The sequence below is a fragment of the Oryzias latipes genome, chromosome 4, assembly GCF_053564925.1.
Source record: "Oryzias latipes strain Hd-rR chromosome 4, Olatipes_Hd-rR_3.1".
NCBI classification, from domain to species: Eukaryota; Metazoa; Chordata; class Actinopteri; order Beloniformes; family Adrianichthyidae; genus Oryzias; species Oryzias latipes.
This window is the reverse complement of record NC_136240.1, coordinates 21,094,214-21,110,526: the sequence shown is the minus strand read 5'-3', so window position 1 is coordinate 21,110,526 and position 16,313 is coordinate 21,094,214. Positions and strand designations below refer to the sequence as shown.

At 37.5% G+C, this 16,313-nt stretch overlaps 1 protein-coding gene across 21 annotated transcripts in view; it reads left to right on the top strand.

The window, feature by feature from the left end:
- Window positions 1-16,313, top strand: part of atp11b (ATPase phospholipid transporting 11B) — a 46,201-nt gene that overhangs the window by 25,213 nt on the left and 4,675 nt on the right. For 3 of the 21 annotated variants that reach the window (XM_020702523.3, XM_078946072.1, XM_023954362.2), the window contains 6 exons: window positions 352-490; window positions 881-904; window positions 2,797-2,862; window positions 3,316-3,419; window positions 4,255-4,420; window positions 11,515-11,681. In XM_020702523.3, coding sequence (XP_020558182.1) covers window positions 352-490; window positions 881-904; window positions 2,797-2,862; window positions 3,316-3,419; window positions 4,255-4,420; window positions 11,515-11,681 — 666 coding nt within the window. Of the gene's footprint in view, window positions 1-351; window positions 491-880; window positions 905-2,796; window positions 2,863-3,315; window positions 3,420-4,254; window positions 4,421-5,530; window positions 5,617-8,575; window positions 8,714-11,514; window positions 11,682-16,313 lie in introns of all 21 variants that reach the window. The other 18 variants (XM_078946076.1, XM_078946075.1, XM_078946073.1 and 15 more) reach the window with 11 other exon arrangements.

The window sequence follows — 16,313 nt, the reverse complement described above, 5'->3', positions numbered from 1 at the left end:
CTTCCGAAGGTCATCTAATGTTAGATGTTTTGGAGATAGTCGAGGTAAATAGATTGGGAGATTAGGACCTGAGAGAGGGGACCAATTAAAAAAAAAAAAAAAAGGATAGAGGACTTGTAGAAGAACAAGGGGAGGTTCAGGGGTGTAGTAAAGTAGTACCGGGATTGATTTGCTTCCATGTATCAAAATTGATTAGCTTCTAAGTATTGAAATATTTACCTGCTTAGATCCAAACTCGAGGCTTGCTAATTTTTTTTACTTTGTTTTTGTTAACTTTTGTGAAAGGCATTTATCAAGGATTTCAGTGAAGCTCAACGTCTGGACTAGTGTTATGTTTACTGTCATTAACAGAGATATCCGCAAGAACTCCCTGCTGTCTTTCCGGACGTTCTTGTACTGGACTGTGCTGGGCTTCTGTCATGCCTTCATCTTCTTTTTTGGATCCTACATACTTATGGGAGAAGACACAACTCTTATGGGCAACGGGCAGGTGTGTGTCATAGAGTAAAAAAAATTGTATTAAAAAACACATTTTGAAACAAATTTTTATTATACCTACTGAAAATTGGCAGTTCACAAGAATATATATATAGTAGTTGTTGGAATGCTTTTTTTTTTTTAAAATCATTTTTGATGTTTCTTAATACTGCTTGACATTCATGTGGAGTCTTTCTGAGATGTTGCTCTTTCTCTTCTGTTTTCATCATTTTAGTTAACTGATAAATCTTTTTTTCCTCTTGCTGTTACCTCTTTTCTGTATAAAATCAAACATTTTTAAATGCACTTACTTTGATTCTTCTCTCTTGGTTGTCTTTTCCTTCCTCCATCTTTTCTTAATTGCGCCTTTTTCCCTCTGCCTTCATGCTGTGCATGTCCTCAGATCTTGCGAGCTAACAGGCAGCTGGTAAGAGTCTGCTCTACAGTTGAATGCGTATCTCCTTGGAGGTTAATATAGTGACTTCCGAAAATGTCCAGTTGAAAATAACATTTGAAAATAGGTTCTTTTAGATCAAATGGGGCATTTTTAATAGTACATCTGCATGGTATTCTGGAGATGAAAAGTAAAGCCTTTGCGTTCGACCTTTTGCCAAAAACATACTTTGTTTGTTTTTAATGTAACAGTTTATAATCTTATTAACTGAAGTTAAATGAAGTCGCTGCTTTCCTAAATGTAGTTTTTTGTAACCAATTGGAAAGCTTTAAAATAGATGTATATTTGATTTAATCTAATTAAATCAGATATTGAGTCAAGCCAGCATTTTCAGTGATACCAGCCGGATCCTACGGAATTCTAACGAGCTAAAATGAAAATTCTGTTCTTAACCTTTTGGCAGCACTAAGAAAATGTATACCAAATCTCACTGTCGACAAAAGAGCAGAGTTCAGAATTTCCCTTAGAAAACATATATACAGTGGTGCAAAAAAGTATTTTGTGACCCACAATTGTCCAAGTCCTCCCACTTAAATAAGATGACAGCGGCCTGTAATTGTCATCATCGGTAAACCTCAACTATGAGAGACAAAATGAAAAAAAAAATTCCAGAAAATCACATTTTCTCATTTTTCAAGGATGTATCTGTAAATATGGTGTAAAATAAGCATCTAGTCAAGAACAAAAGTTTAACTCAATATTTTATTTTATAATCTTTCATGCTGAATGACCCAGCCATGTTTCACCTTCAATGCCTTTGCTGATGGAAGGAGGTTTTCAGTCAAAATCTTGACAATACATGGCCCCGTTCATTATTGCCATTACACAGGTTAGTCGTCCTGGTCCCAGGACAGCCCCAACACATGATGTTTCCACCCCCATGCTCTACAGTAGGTTTGGTGTTCTTTGGATGCAACTCAGCATTCTTTGTTCTCCAAACATGATGAGTAAAATTCTTACCAAAAAGTTCTATTATGGTTTCATTTGACCATAGGACATTCTCCCAATCCTCTTCTGGATCCTCCAAATGCTCTCTAGCAAACCTTAGACGGGCCTGCACATGTTCTGGCTTTAGCAGGGGGACACGTCTAGGTCCCCCGTGTGGTTCAGGGATTTTTGCTCACCGTTCTTGTGATCATTTTGACCCCAGGGGTGAGATCTTGCAGGGAGCCCCAGATGGAGGGAGATTATCAGTGGTTTTGTATGTCTTCCATTTTCTAATAATTTCTCCCACGGTTTTTTACACCAAGCTGTTTATCTATTGCAGATCCAGTCTTCCTAGCCGGTTGCTGGTCAACCTTTTGGTTTCTGGTGACCTTAGACAGCTCTTTGGTCTTGGCCATAGTGGAGTTTGCAGTGTGACTGTTTGAGGTTGTGGACAGGCGTTTTATGTATAGGTAACAGGTTCAAACAGGTGCCATTAATATGAGTAAGGAGAGGAGGACAGATTATCCTCTTACATAAGAAGTTAGAGGTCTGTGAGAGCCAGATTTCTTGCTTGTTTGTGGGTGACCAAATCCTTTTTTCCACCATAATTTACAAATAAATTCTTGAAAAACAGAAAATGTGATTTTTCTGGATTTTTTTTCTCATTTTGTTTCTTATAGTTGAGATACACCTACGATGAAAATGACAGGCCTCTGTCATCTTTTGAAATCTGAGAACTTGCCCAATTGGTGGCTGACTAAATACTTTTCTGCCCCACTGTATATATATATATGTATATATATTGGCTGTACTGCTACTAACCATATCTGTGCATGAAATTAAGCTTCTTATTTTCAGTACTCATAGTTTATTTTCATCGAATGAAAAATGCTGTGTGCTGCAGTTATTGCTAATGACCCCTGTACTTGTTTTCGTAGATGTTTGGGAATTGGACGTTTGGAACACTTGTTTTTACAGTGATGGTGATTACTGTCACATTAAAGGTAATATTGCTACATTCTGGTTATGATAAAGTTTTTGTATGGATTTTATTCCTGCTGGTTTTATAAGCTACACTGTATTTTAACAGACAATAATTCCAGGGTTCATAATATTGCAGATGGTTTTGATAGTGAAGATATTCTTTAATCAAAATAAATTAATAAAAACCTTTAATTTCCTCCAAAATTTCCAGTTTAAGGGCTTACTATTTTCGATGAATTAAAAAAAAAAAAGTAACATGTTTACGCAGCAACACTTGCATTTTCACATTAGAAGGAGAGAAATGCTACATGCTGGGAAGAGAATGTCATCATTAGCTGTTCACTTGAGAAATTGTTTATTAGATTAAGAGGTCATGATCCCTCTTGGAGCAAATAGCTGTAATTCATCAGTGTGTCTTCACTGGTGACTGTAACTTTGCTGTCTTCTCCTCTTTTTCGTTCATTTTTTGGCAGATTGCATTAGAGACTCATTTTTGGACCTGGATGCACCATTTTGTGACCTGGGGCTCTATTGCATTCTATTTCATCTTCTCTTTATTCTATGGAGGCATTATCTGGTAAGAGTACACGATTTTTGTTTTTAATATTATTTTGGGATCTCAACCATTTATCTGGTTTTGAAATTGTCCCCTCAGAAGTATTACACTGTCACATTTGTTATTGCCTTATAATACAGGGCTTAGAAAGAATTCTTTGCAAATAATAAACACATACTCAAGAGTTTCTAGAACAATCTTTTAAATAAATATATATATGTTGTATGGGGTATATAGGAAGTATTGTAGTATTTCTGTAAAACAACACAGGCGCCATAAGCAGCTCTAATAACAGCCCTTCAATTTACCTTCCTCACAGTTTTATTTTAAAACTTATTTTCTAAAGTATGTATACAATATTAATTTGCAATATTTCTTTTCGTTTTGCTGGGATTTTGGATTTAACTGCTAATATTATGCTGTCACATTTGGAAAATATCTGTTTTAGACCCGTTTGCGTTTAGCCTCTGGGATGTCTGGGCGAGAAAATCAATCGTAACCTCTTTACCACACATTTCAGGAGCCACTCGTGCAATATTAGGCCATAATTATAATTTGCCCCCTGACAAGGAAACCAGTCATTAAACTCTGCTGCCAGGGAACGATAAAGTTGTCCTGAGAGCACCATGTTAACTACCAGCAAAACCTTAATTTAGTGTGAATGGGACAAAAGTGAGCCCGATTGTCTGGCTTGTTATTTCCTTTATGTTTTTTATGCTTTGTGTGTGTTTTTTTTCAAAGACATTAACAAAAGTTGGTATCATTTCAAGATAAACCGGATAATTGTTTTCACTGTTGAAATGTTGTGTTTCCTGTTGTGAATAGTGTAACAACTATTTGTTTTTGCTCTTTGCAGGCCGTTCCTGCACACCCAGGATATGTACTTTGTTTTTGTGCAGCTTCTATCCAGCGGTTCAGCGTGGTTTGCCATCATCATCATCGTCATCATTTGCCTGTCTCCTGATGTGTTTAAGAAGGTCCTCTACAGACATCTGCAGCCCACCAGCACCCAGAAGAGCCAGGTACAGTTCTGATACTTGATTTTGAGATAAGAATATTATTTGATTAGGAAGTTATTATTCCAATCCTGTATTTACTGCACTTTAAGTTGACTTTAAAAATCTTCGACAAACAATTTCTTAATGTTATTATATATCTCATAGTAATGTATCAATAGCCAAACAATTGACTTGCTTGTCAACTTTATTTGTATCTTCTCTGCTAATATTTTGTTTCTTGTTGGTTTTGGTTGTTAAAAGAAGAATTATTTAACAGGTCTGTACTTTTTTGTTTCTTTTTCTCAAAGATAAGCATGTTTTGAAGAGTAAAATGTGTGTAATGAGAAAAACAACTTGAAAGAGTTTGAAATGGAAATAAAATACTGAACAGAAAATACTGAAACATCCATTGATAGTGAAAGGTTTGATAAATGACCTTGTTTTTAATTATTGGAGTAGGTTGACTGTCAGTTAGTCCCTTACCAAAGCCAGAGGGTGACAAGATAAAGTATTTTGCATAGATTTAGAGGCATTCTGAAGCTTTTCAGGCCTAGACTCAAGCTAAAATTGAATTAAAAGTAATAAATAAATTGCTGGAGCAAAAGGCTTTCCATTAGTTAAATATTTTGTTTTTTTCTGAGCTGCTTTAAAGCATAGAAATAGATGTTTGCTCAATCCATGTTCACTACAATCCTGTATTGAGTCAAAAAAAGGTTTTTGCGTGTGGATTCACATTTTTTCAGCGTCAGTGGTGATGAGTAACCCACTTTTAACAGGGACGTCATGGTGTTCGTATTATCACCACATGACTGCTCCCTGATAACAGATGAGAGCAGAAGGAACATCACTGTCATAATGACCAGCTCTGTTACAGTATTGATTCATTGTGCTGAGAATGGTTTATGCATCAGATATGGTCCTCTTTTTCTGGATATTCTTTTCCTGCATCACTGGAGAAATGAGCTTTTCCTTATCCTGTGTGGTGATTGTTGTTTCTGCTCTAACCTTTGTCCTGTCGTGTCTCTCTTTTGGTATGTTGGGTTGTCAGCCTCAGACATGTGTGACTGAGAGCTAGTATTCTAACCTATCTGTGTGTTCTTCGTTTAACCCTTCGTCTGTCTTCTCCTGGTGTAGATGTATTCCAACCGAGTGGTGATAGGTGATGACTTCATCGCTCTGCAGCCGTTGTCCAGAGCCAAGAGCCAGCTGGGCAAAATTAGGTAGAGGATCTGCCATCGATTCAGCCCTGGCATTAACATTCATTGTTTAAAATTAAGATAAAAAGAGGGGGAAAATTAACTACAGGAGTGCTTTATTTAACAGAAATAGTTCTATATTTTACCTTGCTGAGGTAAAATACACATTCTAACTTGCTCCATGCAATATTTATCTAAATTCCTATCTGAAATCATACTTTTGAATTACATTAAGTCAGTTAAACACTTTGCAGTTAGTGAAAGGGGTTGTTTTTTAATGCAGGCAAATACCCTTTTCAGTGAGTTTTTAATGTAAGAATTTAAGATCTAGTTGATGAAACTTCCACTTTTGTTCAGTTGATATCACTAGTTAGATGAAAAGTGTTATTCAAAACCTAGCAAATTGGTTTGAACTTAAATTTTGCAAGTAGATATTTACTCTAACCGAATAGAAATTGGGAATCAAAATTGAATCTGTATTTTTCCATTGTTACCCAGTCTTAGTTATGACAGAATTGGTTTATGAAATAGGTACTCCTGTTTATTTTCATTCAACTATTCTTCATATCCCTCCCTCAGGCTGTTTCCTACACTAGCAGCTCATCAGCTTAGTATGCTGTTAGCTTGGGAGTCGGGCCCCGGGTTTTACGTCTTGTCTGCATGCTCTAGACAAGCCAATCAGCATTCTCTGTGGTCGAGGTGGGACAGCTGAAGATGGGTTTGGTGCCTTGTGGGGTTGGAACCCATGCAGAAGAATGTTATGTTGAGCTCTTTTGTTGCTGCATGTTTGGCACTATTGTAGCCCATATGTGTTCTTTGACCCTACTCATCTTCACATCATAGTATTTCATTGCATGAGCAAATGGACGGATCAGTGAATGAATGGCTGCCCTGAGGATGTGAACCCTGCCTCCCCCACTGACTTCATACAGTCCTGCCCTGCACTGGTTTGAATCTGAAGGCAGTGCTGAGATGCAACGGTCCCCTTTGAAGTCTTGATTTTAAAGGCATAGGTCTGCTATGCTGGCTTGTCAGACTTACCATTATCGAGTAATTTTGTTCCGAATGCGTACACACAGTCTAGCATGCCACTCACTTTTTTTGGGGGTACAACGTAGACCAACGCATGGTGCAGCCATCAAACCATTAGTTTCTCTGTACTCAGAGTTCATCCCTGTGCTTTTGAACAGCCTAAAGTCCTCAAACTGGTTGAGGAAGCTTCCTCTGCCTTGGAAACCTGCACAGTTTCTGTAGACAGACAAAGACGATTGATGTTCTGTCTCTGCATGAGTGAGCATCTTAAACAGCAGCATGACACGTCACTGTCTTGATGACCATTTCAGAATAAAAAATGAAAACTTTTTCTTTAAGTAAAAAGCTGTTCGCAGTCAAATAGCTCTCTGGAACTAAGTAATTACAGGTTTTCTTTTTGCATCTTCTGATCTGCAAACACTTATAAGCTCAGTATTTTTTGAAGTATGTGTTAATGCTTTTCCATGCACGCATACCCTATTTATATACCTATTTAATAGCATGTAAAAAATGAATGACCAACAGATCTAAATCTCTACCAGGAAAAATGATAATCTGTTTATTTAGAACGGCTTTAAAGTCCATTAAGGTGCCAGTTTTTTTTTGTCTTTTCTAAAAGAAATCTTAATTCCATTTGATAATTTTGTAGGCAGTATATGGAGGGTCAAGACAAAATCTAGTTTAAATGCAATGTGCTTAAGGATTGGGTTAAATGAATGCCTGTTAAATAAAAAAAAAAAAACTGGCATCTAAGTGTGTTTTTCTGTGCTAAATAATGTAGGCAAATCTGGTCTCATCTGTTTTAAATCTGAAAACAATTAAGATCATAGATGTCACATTTTCTGTACCCGTGTCACACAATTCTTTCTGTATCCTTAATTGGATTCTTGAAATCCTTTTACTTAAAATGTTTTTTTTTCTTTACTGCTGTGCTGCTGAACTAATTTCAGTAGCTTGTATTGTGTTTGGTTTTATCTACCTTATTTGAAGAGATGGAGGTACTGACAGAACAGCCCAGAGGGCTCTTAGTCATAGTTTCCCTTCTCTGTAGCTGTAAAGCATGTAGCAGAAGGTTAATTCCTTGTGATATTAAATCTGCTGCTTATCGACATTATTTAAAGAAATCTCACAAATGCTTTAAACTTCTGCTTAATTGTTTGTACTGTTTATAGTCTTAAAGGTACCTTTACCTACCTCCCCATCCAGTTTGGAATTATTTTTTTTTAAATGAGGGCTATGCTTCATCAACCCATGCAAACCTGTGATTCGCTATCATTTCACTTTAGTGATGTTCTGATATGCATCAGGAGACCAAGAAGAAATAGATCTCAATATTTGTTAGCCAAACATGTACAATAAGGTCAATTGGAAGAAAGTTCAAGTTAATTCTTATAACTTGCATGGGTTTGTGTAGATTGTTTGTTTTACCAACCACCAAGGAGATTGAAAATGCTCATTTCTATAAACAAAACTTTTCTGGAGATCATTTTGCCTGCTTTATTGATTGATTTTCCTTTTGCAAAATTATCAGCACTGGCCAATCAATCCAAGTGTGCTGCTGGAGTTGTTTATGCTTGTATTGAGTCCTAAAATTTTGAAGTATTATTCAAAAATGTAATACGTAAAATGTAATGGCTCCAAAGTTCACAAATATGGGAATCAATCTTTATTTTTTCCCTCTGTTCAGCTGAAATACGGCTTGATCCAAAGTTCAAGCTTTGAACGGAATTCAGTTATCAGATCCGGTCACACGAGCAGCTTTCTAGTTTTAGCAAACAATCATAGATTGAATACAAGTCTAAATGACTACGATGCCTTTGTTTGTTTTGTGTTGTTGGGCTATACTCTTGGTTACCGGGTTAATGTCCAACCTACCAGCAGTCTTCATGGCTGATGGATAAGCTGTTTGGTTAGTCAGCAGGGCTCACTGTCAGCATCTTGTGTCCTTCAGATGGAAGAGGGTGAGGCTTCAGTCGGCCCAAAATATGACCCTGTTAAAGCCCAGCGGAGGCCAGGGGAGGACAATTGGCACCTGCTAGCTGCTTATCCTCCCCGTGCTGCCCCCGGCCCAGACCCTTGCTCCCCCTAGGTAGTACCTCACATGTACTTCACTTCCATTTACCCCATTGTACACTCACTGCCCCAATTTCCCCCCAAGGAGCAACCGACCCTGTGCATCCCGTCAAAGCTGCAGTAACCTGCACACGTCCGGCAGCCTTCATTACCTCATGGCTGGATGTCACAGCTGCTCCCATGCTAGCTTTTTATTGTGAAAAAGGAAAATAGTGTTTCTGCATCGCCTCCTGTCAGAAACACCTTGTACTTGAACGACCCCATACTGTCTCACCCAGTCACAATTAACTCCGCCCTTCCCTGCCCTTTTATGAATAACCTCACCCTTCCCAGCCCAGATGTGACTGACTGTCCTCCCCCACCTAACCATCACTGTGCCTGACTTTCTCTAACCTGGTCTCAATCCATCCCTCACTGTTGTTGATCAGGTATGGGTTTAGAGTTAAAACAAAGAGAGAATGCTGGTGGCATGTTGGCTTGTTTCCCATATTTCCATTCAACCTGCTTTCATCATGCTTTGTGATTTATCTGTGTTTTTGGTGTTTTGAGGCTCCTTTTTAGTCTGAATTTGATTTTTTTTTTTAAACTGACAAATTAAGAGACTTAAAAACCATTCAAACAGTTTTTACTATTACTTTTACTCCATATATATGCTAGACTTTAGGCCTGCACAATTAATCACAAATTTATCGTTATCGCAATTTCAAGCTGTGCAATATCCATATCACAAAAGTTGAGCGAAAATCGCAATAAATTGTAAACCTTAAATAGCTAAAACAATCTTATGGCAACTTGAACTATTTAACAAATTGAATAACTTCCTTTATGCTTTTGACCAATCAGATATAGCTGTTCACGTTGTTGACCAATCGGATGGAGCTTTTATGTTAGATGTACGCCTCTAATGTAGTCGATGGTCATTTGGAGTAAAATTTAAAATATTTTGACTCTTATTTAAATTAAACTGTTGCAGTGAAATGTTGTTGTTGTTGCTATTTATTAATTTATCGCAAGTTATATGGTCATTGCAATATTGATCACTAATATCACACATCACAAGTTTTCCTCATATCGTGCAGCCCTACTATACTTGTAAAATGTCATCTCAGATGTTGTAAAATTGTAAGACTCTGCTTCCAGGTGATAGGGTCAAACATCTTCTGTCATTTGTTTTTCTAAACAAAATAAGATGATTATAGAGAGTACTTTAGCGTTACTCTAAGGTGAAATGCCCTCATCCTTAAATAAAAAACAAAATGTATATTTTTCAGAAATGATCCACTCCTATATACATCACACATCCTCATTTTTGGGTGTTTCTATTTAATTTACAGTTCTTAAATTAAGCTTTTAGCAGTTCATTTATTAACTTGTGCCTTGAGCAAGATGTCATTAGATAGAGAGTATTTTTCAAACAACAATCTGAGAAACTTTGATGACCATAATTGTGTTGTACCATTTTAAACGGTTTGGAGTAAATATTTGTTTCCAACTTTTGCCCAGCAGCGTCACAAATCAATTTCCATCACCAATGAAAACCAATATGTTACAAGAGAAGCAGAAGCTCTGAACCATGCATTTATTTCCTCTCAGCACTTTAAGCTTCATAGTTTATTTAGAAGTCACTGTGTTTCGCTGTTGCCATCCAAACAGCAAAAAAAGTTTGAGTTTATGCCAAACGTGGATCAGAGTAAAGGTCAAATCCCAGTCAAACCTTTGGTTTCTCCTAAACTGATGGAAGCTTTATAGATCATTTATATAGTTTTAAAGAATGATTTTAGTAATCAAGCAACCAGTTGTACAGGTCTTCATGTTTTTGATTAAACTTTCTTTTTTTCCCCTCTTATTTCTACGAAAAGGAGAGTCAACATTACACATTATAGATGTGATCGCTCTTTCTTCTGTAGAGGTTTTACTACGGTATATTTCTTTGAAGAGCTTTTTTTATTTAAATTTATCCAACAAGTAATCAACAATTCCCAGAAACACAAACAAAAGAAAGACAATTATAGTGATCCATAACCGTGTTATTACTTCTGTGTTTTGTATCTGCAACTCTTTAGAAGCTGCTTTATCCATTCTTTATCACACATTAATCATTATTTTAGAGTCCAGGCTGTTTTTTTACAGACTCTTCTGTCTTTCTTTAAATATAATGCACACTTAACAAATGCATCTGAGTCGACAGAGATTTCAGGGCCAAGTCCAAGGTTGCATTAATAATGTTTTGAAAAATTATTTTAAAATATTAAAATATTTAAGGAGGCAGGCGACCACAGAGCATCCGTAGCTTCACTCTATTTTAGTACTAGTGATCAAAGAGAGAAGTCCTCGACACATTGCCAGTTTCTTGAGTTTGACGCAATATTTTTTAACAGGATCTGAATCAAACTTTAATCCCATTAAAATACACATTTTTCCCAGTAATTTTTGTCTAAACCTGTTGCCCTTTAATGTGTGTTTTTTATTTGTTTGCAGGTGGAAATGAATGTTTTATTTGCGACATTTCAGTCCCTTCATGTAGCAAGTTTTTAATGTATTGTGTTGTGACCGCATGCAATAAGTCCTCCTCCATTTGCTCCTATCATTCTGTCAGTGGAAGATAACACATGGATGAGACGAATGGGGGGGGGGGACAGCCTGTCTTTCTTGTATTGATTCTAATATATTCTCTCTACTTGTTTTTTTCTCACACACTTCTGTTCTTCATCCTTATCTCTCTCCCCCTTCCCCCATCCCATCTTTCAACCATTCTTATTCTTTTGCACTCACCGTCTCTGGCTCTTTTTCTGCACTTGCACAACCTTTGCTCTGCAGCAGTCTCTATCAGCCCCCCCAGCGCAGGCCCTCAGCTGTATGGAGTCCCTGTGCTGCTACCAACAAGGGCAAAGTGGCTGTTCCCGCTTGGCCAGCCTCCTGGACCAAATGACTGGACATTGCAAAGCCGGCGCCAGCAATTGCCACACATCCAGCCGCTGCAACAGGTGGGCAGGGCATCAAGGAGCCATGATTATGGATCTCCATGAATCTCCAGGGTCTTTTGGTGTCGTGAATTAAGCCTGCTGCTATGACCATGACGCAGCTGTGATTTTTATTGTTGAGGATAGTGGTAATTTGAACAAACATGATTAAAAAGCTACATTTCATATAGATGCAGAGGCCAGTCTCATGTAGCTAAAAGATGATTTATGACTATAGTTTATTTGCATTAGAGTGGCATAAACTGCACTGTTGAGGCTTTTACTTTTACATTTAAGTTTGGTGGTAGGACATTTTGAGTTACAGACATGATGACCTTTCTACGCACCCAGCTGGTGTGAACGCTACACTACGTCATGTCTGTGCCACTGGTGCATACTCCAGTGTATTGGCGCATGTGTCTAATGTCTGAAACCGTCTATGATCTGTTCTGTCGTTCCTGTTTGTCTTTTCTGTTGTCTGTAATTTTCCATAAAAATCAATGGGGATTAGATGATTTTCACAGGAAACTATCTAATCTTTCATGCACTTCATTACAATTTGATGATTCCAGGCAATGGTCAAATCAAAATTGACTAAAGCAACAAATGGGGATGTGTATACGCTGCAGAGTTCAAAGCAGCTCTAAAGATGCGCTTAAAGGTGTCATGTCCGTTTATTGAACGGATGCAGACTTTACAATGCTGTCACTTTGGCCCTCTTGGTGATAAATGATAAGCCGTTTGATTCTTCACGGAAAGCGTTACCCTCATGTAGCTTTAAAGACCTGGGAGATGAGCACGCAGTTTCCCCAGTCTGCACTTAAATCCCAGAGACCCCGTGAGGTCATCGATTTATTGATCTGATCAACGCTTTTCGCTGAGCAATCAATTCTTCTTGAAACTCTGTATTGACTAAATGGGGAATGAAGATGTACCGCCATTCACGAGCGTTTTCAGGGTTGTGCTCAGTACGTTGTGGTGTCAATTGCATGTCGGCTTGTCTGAAGTTTTGTGTTTTCTTTTACAAAGGTTATGGCTGCATGCATGAAAAATGAAACTGTATTCTCTTCCTCCTCTTCTTCGCTGCCCCACCTGCAGACTGTAGTGGAGCAGAAGCTGCCGTCTCTACACTAGGACATAAAAACTAGTCTGGATTAGCTTTAATAGTGGAGACAACAGCTGCACCGACAGAATTTAATCTGTGGAAATACCATCATCCTGTTATGTAACCACTTTAAGTGGGAGAGCAGAAAGCCTGCTTTTTTGTTTCAGCGCTTTTCCAAATAATTATTAGTCCAGTTTACGTGGAATATCCACCACAGAAATTGACTTCTATTCACTGTCAGTTCAGGGTGGGATTTCCTCAAAACCCTTGATTTAATTGGAATGATTTCCATCCTGCAGTAATGATTGATCTGTTTTCCTGACCTTGGGAGGAAGCCGTTTGGTTCATACAACAGAGAGGAAATTTGTGCCCCAATAGGCTGTAAATAAAACACAAAAAAATGCTGAGCTTTTACATTGTAAATAGAATATTGGCAGAATTCTCTTTTGTAATTTTATACCCCCCACTTTTTGGGTGAGTCATCTCGTTACCCTTCTTTTACACCTCTCTGCTAACCTAACACGCCTGCCCCCCCCACCCCCCATCTCCTTGAGCTTTTCCTTGCTTCATTGGTTCGAGGAAATGAGAAAGACATGAAACTTCATCCACATTTTGCCTTAATGCTAGGACACTGCCATGTTGAAAAGGGTGTCCACCCACTCCTGTGTTCTAAATCTGACGGCTAACCGTAATATAGCTCGCATATTTACTATTACTATGATACACAAAGTATTTATTCAGTATTTATTGGAAGTGGCTGCTTGCCGTTGCCTGTAGCAGTGTTGAATGCTGGCTGCAGCTGAATCATGTTTTGGGATAGAAATGCACTCATATTTAAAGGCAAAGGGATTTTGCATAACATACAGAGGATGCCTGTGTATTCTTTGGGCTTTCATGCACTAAATAAACTTGTAGAAGATGAAAGCATTCGACTGACATTACCTAAAAGAAAATACATCCTCTTTAGGTGTATCTACTAATCTTTTTATTTTTTCTGCGGATCTTGAATTTGGAGGCCAACACTGAGGGCGTGCTTGTTTTATACGTGCTGCTGTTCCAGTTGGACGGAGTTCACCTCCTTTTAAGGTTCAAACTAAAGGAGCTCAGCTTCCACTCTACGAACACCTACAAAGTACAAATGCCCAGAGTCTGTCTCAGCGCATGAAGGCAGCAGATGCTTTAGATATTTTATAGTAGGTGTAATCCTGTATGTATTTGTGCAGCCGCTCACATTCTTCCTCTCCTGTGTGTCTTTGTCCTCACGTATCTGAAATGTTCGACTTTCTTTTAATTATTTATGTGTTAATGTATTGTTCTTGTCATAAATCTGCTTGTTCTGGGCTTTTGCTTGTTTTCTTTTTATTATATGTGTATTTTTCTGTCATGTGTTACCAGAAGGGTTGTAGAGAAGAAGGTTGCTTGAGTCCATGTACTAAGCAGGTGTTTGGGTTGATAAACAAGCAAGTGATGAGGCATGTGAGAGCGCCTCCAGTCCAACCTCCGTTTGAGTCATGGGTCTATTTAAAGACTGTGGGCGGCTTTATTGTGTCTTTTTTGTTGTTGTTGTTTACCATGTCTTTTGAAAACGGTTGATAGTTTTAAGACAAAGATCATGATTACCTTTCAGGATGAAGAAGACGTCTGTAAAAGCAAAACGGCAAGGGGTGAAAGAAATCAAATAAAATATCTATTTGATACATTTTTTATATAAAAAAAAGTTGTGTTTAATTCTAAAAACCAGAAGAATAAAACCTCTGAAATCTCACGCGGTCATGTAGAGATCAGAGTGGAGCCGCTGTTGTCGTCGGGGTCTCTGCTGTGAGAAAAAGTTCTGACCGTAATCCCTGTTTGCACTTTGATGGTAAACGCTGTTGATGTTGGTTTGCTGGGACTTTTGTGATGGGTATCTACTTAAAAAATAAAATACAAAAGAAAGGTGCAGACGTCCCGAAGATCCGTTTTCGTTAGATATTTTCAAAGGATGCTGGAAAAGAAAAAGCTTTAGTGTACCTGAACTTTATTCTGAAAATTATGCAGTTTACTGTCTCATTTTATTCTGAAATGACATCATGGTACCATAACACGGTGGTCTCCAGCCTTTTTTCAGGCAGGTTTAATGTCAGACAATATTTTTACAGACCGGTCGAAAAAGGGGCCGAAGTTTGCGTGTAATGTTTTTAAGCTGCCGCTTTCTGAAAACGTGTTTTTCATAGTATAATGCGTACAAGAAAATTTGTTTAAAAAAAGAAAAAAAACATGAAAACGTTAATATTTTTTTTTTTTTTTTTTTTTACAGATGACCTAAGATGCAATTTAACAAAGTTGTTGATTTGTGAAAATTGTTTCTGATTTGTTAATAAACTGTCGTCTTTTCCCGCTAAGAAACTTTCCAAATACGTTTTCATTTTTGGTTTTTATTAGCTTTTAAGCATTGGGCTACCAGCTTTGTGATCTGAGCAGCTTCTTAAAGTCACGTGACGGGTGACAGATGGATGTGCTGAACAGAATCCAGTAGTTTTCCAAAATTAAACTTCCTTAAGTATCCAAAAATTAGCATTTGTTTTTATTTATTTAACATTTTTTTTCTATATACCGGCCTGGTACCGGTCCATGGCCCGGAGGTTGGGGACCACTGCCATAAGAGAATAAAAGCGTAAAGATGTTGCATGTGTTGATAGCTTTCACTCTTGGTGTGGAAGCAGTTTTGAAGACGACGTTCATGATTCCATATACTTTTCTTAAGGTGGTTCTAATACAGTACAGCTTAGACTGACTGGTCGCTAGTTTTGGTTCAGGATGACTCGCTGTACAAGCCACCGACCCTCAACCCATTATTTTAAAAATTCTAATATTCTAAATATTTTTCCCTTTTCTTTCTGAAAAGTCACTTTGGTACCAGTTGAGGCCACTTAGAAGTGAAGTGCATGATTTTCAATGATAAGCTCATTACTGTAGGCTGGAAGATAAGTTTGATGCATAGTTTCCTGCTTTACCGGAGTTTTCAACATAAAAGAAAAAAGGCTTTAAAGATGCTATAAGTGGGAAGACTGCTGCTTGTTTATCATGATTTGTTTTTCCTTTTAATAACTCTCATTCAGCTTCATATATCCAGCAATTAAGCTCATCCCATCCCTACAGAGAACAAGCTAGGAGCATCTAAACCAATGTAGATCTTAGAGTCCTTTCTTTGACATCAAATATAGCTTTAAAATCAGCCTTTTTTTAATTTATTTTTTTAAAGAGAATGTAAGTTTCTTGTTTTGGCATTTGTTAGATTTTCACCAGAAATTTTGTGGGATGCAAATTATCATACATTTAAAGGACAAATACTTATTCGTGTAGCAGAAAATAGAAAGTATTGCTTTTATTAAAACTATGAGGGAAAAGTCACTCTAATATAACATGTTGTTCTAGAATTCAGAAAGTTTTGTTTAATAAGTTAACTTAGACCAGTCTCATCACTTTTGAAAGAAAATATAGAAGTTTGAAGACATCAAGCAATGACATTTCATTTATATACAAAATGGGGCAAAAATGTATTTAGTCAGCCA